Consider the following 6,099-nt stretch of genomic DNA (forward strand, 5'->3'; position numbering starts at 1 on the left):
AAATTTCAAAATATTTAAGCATTAAAATGAAAAGTGAAAACAACCTCAACTATTATGAGCCAAAAATTGTACTTTAGTCTCTTTTTTTATTATTTTTTTATTAATTTAGTTTCGAACTTTAGCATATTTTTTATTCTGAAATGGTCGAAAATTTTAATTTATATTTTTAGTCCCTAAAGAGAATATTCTAATTCAGTCCATGGTAGAGAAGAGTATCTAAAACCTTGATGCTTTTGGTGGTCATGTGGCTTGGCTTGTGTGTTGTTTTACTACATAAATTCCGTTTGGCTGCTATTGTGCTTTGCAGAAAATTTTGGGAATGATTTTAATTTAATTTATTTATTTTTGGTTACAATTATTGTAACTTTTTACACTATTTTAGGTTATTTACTTGATGTGGCATACTTAGTACATGTGGCTTTTTTTATTGGATCAATTAGCACATGTGGTAGGCTTATGTGGAGCATAACTGCATAACATACACATTAAGGCATTAACAGAAGGGCTGCCAATCAAAATAAACCTCCAAAGTAGGGCAAGTGGATAAAAAATTTAAAATGTTGGGGGGAAAAGCAAAAAATACCCTGATGTTAGGAATGCAATTTGCACCTTAGTCTAAAGAAAATAAGTTTCACGGACGAAATTAGGTGAATATAAACTGAACGTTTCAAGAGTGAGAGAGTTTTTCTGTTAATTATTAGAATTTCAATTTAGTTTCTCAGATTGGAAAAAGATCTAAAGCAAGCAAGAAGGAGAGAGAGAGAGAGAGAGAGAGAGAGAGAGAGAGTACTTGTCTGTTTTTTACTTAGATTGAGAGCGAAGGCCGTGAGAGCTGATCAGTCCAAACAAACTAGTAAAGTGATTTATGGAGCAATGCAAATTTGGGGGATCTATATCGGAAAAAGAGTTGAGTTCTATTTGTGCTTGTTTCTTTGGAAAATATTACATAGGATGCCGTCGAGGATTCCTTGTTAAGTCTCAATAGATGCTAGTGCCAAGCTTGTGTCAAGACTAGTGTCGAGATTCACTGAATAAGTTTTTCTTCACTTGTTTCTTGATTCAATTTTCATGTTTTTAATGATACCACTTGTGATGTTTGTGCAACACACTTTTTGATGCATTAAATCCAATTTAGATCTATCTAATTACAGGTAAAGTGTATTTTGTTAAAGGATATGTCAATACATAGAAAATATGACACTAACAATGATCTTTTTCAATCAAGTATTAGTGAATTTTGATGCAATATTTAATTGTTGATTCTTGCATCCTAGACCTTGCTTGCATTGTTTGATTTTATATATATCTCATTTTATTTAACAATACGTAGCGGTTCTAGTCAATATGCGTTTGAGTTTAAATCAATCTAAACATGATGTTGGTAATTAGATGTAAGTCCATTTCTAGACCCACTTTTGTCTATTAACTTCTGGTATTTCTTTTTGCTGGTTTTACAAGAGGTAGGACTGAAAATGCAGAAGCTATTGGTGTAACCTGCAAGGACTGTCATTGGATTGAATGGATGCAAAGAAAGCTTTGTCATTGAATTATGAATTTCTATCCCTAAAGTTTTACAAGTATACTTTAATCTGTTGGAATGGACCAAGGTAAATGTACTGTATTGTAGGTTTTTTTTTTTTTTTCCTGTTAGCTGTTATATGCATGCTAATTATTAAATCACATGAGAGAGTTGCATAATCTATCTTGAACAGATGTTTCCAACCCTTTACCTCGTTGATTTCTTAAAGGGGAAAGTTGTAAGCAAAGTGTTATACTTCTTTAGAACACTTTACTGGCCTTAGTCTTATCTGTTCTTTATTTGATTTTTTGCTTTCTCTAAAGGATAACAGAAGCTTCATTCCAATCAGTGATGATATATTTATTTCCAATTCTTCTAGGACCACAATTTTGTGTGACAACTCTGACATGGTTGTTTACGAGTAGTATACAATCACTTTTACACGTACCCACGACTTTTTCTTTACAACTCATTATTTACAGTAAAGTTATGGCAAACTTTGTGTTGCTAGACCTTCTCTGTTATTTCACTGAACTTTTTAGTGTGGTAAGCTCATTCTGAAAGCAATCTTACAGGAAAAAGGCCATAATCACATTCTTAAAGATGAGGGAAAACAAGTTTTAAGTTTCAGAATAACCTCTCCACTACTTGCACAACATCCTTCATTACTTCTGTGCTCTTCCTTCTATCATAAAATTGTATAAAAGATACTCACTTATTTCTTCTTTTCTTTGTGATTTGGTGAGATCTGACTTTTCCATGACACCTATTACTCACATTTTCACTGGCTCACTTTTTAAAAATATTCCTTTATGAAATATGTATGGTGATGGCCTGATGGGCTTTTATATCACCGGAAATTTATAGCCTGTAGAAAAGTGTTCTCTCTTTGGATAATGGGCAGTGTCTATTACACACTTATGTGCATCCACACGAGTGTGTAACAAGTTTTCCCTTTGATAATATTTTCATCACTTTGGGATATGAGCATAATCCTTTAATTTATTACTAAGGGTAATATAAAAAATTACTGTATGCGTATTCCTTTTTTGATGGGTATTGTCTGTGTATTTAGTTCAAGGTGGAGAAGAGACTCTTATTACTACTAATGATAGATATAAACTCATTTAGAAACATTTTAATTAGAAATTTTATTTTGATGCTGTAATAAATTAGTTTGAAGAATTAAAGTTGTCAAAACAAGCATGCAATTATCTAATTTTTCACAAAAATTTCTGCAAATGAAATATTAATGGTGCTAAAATCAATTGTCTTAAGCTTTACTATATTTGAAAGCAGTCTGAATCCTTGTTGTCAATTATCAAAGTCATGTTCCTGTGTGAAGTTATTCAACTTGTTTCTGAAAATGAACTATAACTGGTTAAATTTATGTCACTCAACATAATGATAGTTCAAAGCTAAGTAAGTGAGATGAAATCTTTTACTGAAATTTATTTTGACCTCAAGCAAAAAGCTAGACTCATGCTTAATATCACCAATAAATGTAAGGTGGCTTGCAAAATGTTTTAAGTTCATTTGTCCATAGACATTGATTTATATGTATGGCATTGTATAAATAAAATGGCTTATATCTACAGGACAACTTAATTTTCTGCTGGTCCTTACAAGTATATGAAATGGGATGCTAGAAAATGAGAAATTTCTTAATTTTGAAAAATGTGAAATTTTGAAGGGGGTGAAGTTTTTAATTTATGTATGAATATTTATAAAAATAGAAAAAAAATTAGCATGTTTGGCACGTGTCGATCATTAGTATTTTGTTCTTGTGTCATAAAAATGCCCAGATGTATGAAAATCTTGGATATTAACTTTATAAAGAAAAAATCTGGCTATCAGATTACAGAGCATCTTTTACTACATCTACGTTACCGTGGATCTCGGGTTTCTGCACTCTCTTTTTGTCACCTTCTGCCCATTTTACACCCACTGGATATGGTAGTACACAGAAAAATGTTGGCTGCTTCATCTATATAAGCTGATTTAGTCTCATTTAGAGTTGCTTGGATTATCATCAGCATTGAGCTTTGAAGAGTCTAGTGGTAAGTCACAATATTACCTAGAGTTGTCCTAAAGCCGTGCAGTTGTATTCTTTTTTAAAATATAATTTTCCCCTTTCTAATTTGAATTATTATCATTGTAAGTGGATCTCCCAGACAGCGAGCAAAGAGCAGAAGCGATTGATTTGAACAGCAGAAAATCCCTCACAATATAAGTGGAGGTACATTGTTCCCGAGTTCCTTAATTTCGTAAAGTTCTTGCATTTCTAGACAGAAGATATTGCTCTTGCAGTTGGGCCAAAAAGAGCTTTGGCCCTACTTTACCAAACGGAGTAGCTACAATTGAATTCTTATTAGTTTTATTGCTATAAATTATAATTGTGTTTACCTATGAAGCCTTTGCAAATATTTATCTCTAAAATGAAGCTAGAGTTCCTATATATATATATATATATATAATAAATAAATAAATGAAGCTTGAGTTTGTTGAGTAAGAAAAAAAATGTGTAGGAACAGAGATATATGTTTCATTTTTTAGATAATTCAGTTTGATTTCACTTAATTATATGAGTTATTGCTTGATGTAATTGTCTCTAAATTAGTTCATTTTCATTCCCATCTTATTGTGCAGAAGTTATTATTTGGATTTAAGAAAGAATGGGAGCAGCAGTGGATCATGTTTCCCCCATGGGCATGAGTGGAGGCTCAGCTGAAGGGAATGACAAGAGTGATGGGCAGCGCTTTTCCTGCAAAAACAAGCTTACAGCGCTTGTAGTGGATAATGGAGGAGCATGCCAAGCCGTACAGACTGCACTCCTACGTTCCTATGGTGTGGAAACAGAAGCTGTAGAGACTGGGGAGGCTGCAGTGGAGCTCATTGCCTCTGGAGCAACTTTCAGTCTCATTATCATTGAGATGTTTCTGCCTCTGATGAATGGCCCTGAGGTATATATTTCATCCTTCTATTTCATCTTATTTGAAGAAGGGCCAAGCTCAGTTAATTATCTTGTTATTCATTATCAACTTGTTATAATAAATATCTTCTGATACATCAATAGTTTTTTAACTCAATTGGTACCTCTGGTATTTCCAAATGAGGAGTCCAGGTTCAAATGCTTCCTCCCTTGTTATTCTAATATATATATATATATATATAGTGTAATACTTATGCTACTTTAGTCTTCATGTACAATTTAACTTTTGATTTGTTGTACTTTAGCCAAAAGATAATAATATCCTGTTCCATCTTATATGTTAGACTGCTAAGCAGATTCGTGCCATGGGTGCCCAAAGCAAGATTTTGGGTATCACTGCATTTTTTGATGAAAGGGACCAACAAGAATTTCTTGCAGCTGGAGCGGACAAGTACATTGAAAAGCCATTGTCACAAGAAATTGTGATCCCAATCATAAGGGAGCTCGACAGCTAGATGTGAAAGCGCACATCAAAATAGCTAGAGGACTTATTGCAATGCTGATCACTATCATATCATATCGTACTGTTATCATTTTCTATGTTCTTAGTATGGACTGATATACTCATTTGTCATAGGTACTTGAAGTGCATCTATAGTATTCATGGCAATTGGAGACATATGTCCGTGTCCTTGTCCTTTAAAATTTAAATAAATCTGTGTCCTTTAAGCTTCTTGCAAATTCTTGTATCATTTTTTTTCTCTTTTGTTATATGCTCTTTTCCTGCTCATTATTATTGTCAGGAAAAAACTTGTTTTATACCGTGTAAAACTTGATTTAAAGTCACATTTTCGAGTTATAAAAACACAGTGTTAAGAATGCAACTGAGAAAGATGTAAGCAATACAGAACAAAAGAAAGAAGAAGAGCACAGGTGCAGTGATGATCAAAATGATAGAGTTCACAAGCAAATGAAGAAAGGGAAATTAAAGGAAAACGGCAACGTTTCACTTAAGTGATTGGCACGTGAGATTGTGTAAATGCTGTACAGCTATCATATTAGGACTGGATTAGTTTGTTAAAAGTTAGTTAGATTAGTTTGTTTCCCTCTTTGCTCTGTAACCATGTATATAAGGCAAAGCCATAGTGTAATTTAATTACTTCTTGATTTTGATTAATAATAGATTTCAGTTTTCTCTCAAAGTAGTTTCTGGTAGCTTTTGTGATATGGTATCAGAGCTTGAATAGCTCATCAATGGCTTTCGCTTCCAACATTGCTTCAGATTTTGAAGCTCTTCCCACCAATATTTCCAACACAGCAAATCACAGATTGTCCAATCAAGCACCTTCAATGGATGATGCAAATACAAACCCTTCGAGCCCTTATTTCACTCCACCCTCTGATGTTATTCTGGTTTCCCAACCACTGATTGGTCCAGAAAATTATCTCAGTTGGTAAAGGGCAGTGTTTCTATCTTTGAGTGGTAGGAACAAATTTGGCTTTCTTGATGGTTCGATTTCTACACATGATCTTTCTCATCCTTTGTACAATGTGTGGCACAGAGCAAACGCCACAATTCTTTCATGGATGGTGAACTCTTTGAGCAAGGATCTTGCTACCAGTGTCATGTACATTCACACTGCAAGGG

The 6,099-nt window shown here is 33.5% G+C and overlaps 1 protein-coding gene and 1 long non-coding RNA gene across 3 annotated transcripts; both read left to right on the forward strand.

Annotated features, from left to right (window-relative positions):
• Positions 1-668: 668 nt before the first annotated feature.
• LOC136070906 (uncharacterized) lies at positions 669-3,712 on the forward strand. 2 transcript variants are annotated; one of them, XR_010632195.1, is made up of 3 exons: positions 669-1,607; positions 3,377-3,579; positions 3,682-3,712. It is a non-coding gene; the product is annotated as an uncharacterized LOC136070906 (long non-coding RNA). The 2 variants fall into 2 exon arrangements; XR_010632196.1 differs by having other exon boundaries at positions 3,694-3,712.
• LOC111990428 (two-component response regulator 24) lies at positions 3,713-5,192 on the forward strand. Its single transcript, XM_024022197.2, has 3 exons — positions 3,713-3,758; positions 4,169-4,482; positions 4,796-5,192. The coding sequence occupies exons 2-3, from the start codon at positions 4,195-4,197 to the stop codon at positions 4,964-4,966; spliced, it is 459 nt and encodes a 152-aa protein (XP_023877965.1). The 5' UTR covers positions 3,713-3,758; positions 4,169-4,194; the 3' UTR covers positions 4,967-5,192.
• The last annotated feature ends 907 nt before the right edge of the window (positions 5,193-6,099 follow it).

The sequence above is a fragment of the Quercus suber genome, unplaced genomic scaffold (genome assembly GCF_002906115.3).
Source record: "Quercus suber isolate HL8 unplaced genomic scaffold, Cork oak 2.0 scaffold_269, whole genome shotgun sequence".
Taxonomy (NCBI): domain Eukaryota; kingdom Viridiplantae; phylum Streptophyta; class Magnoliopsida; order Fagales; family Fagaceae; genus Quercus; species Quercus suber.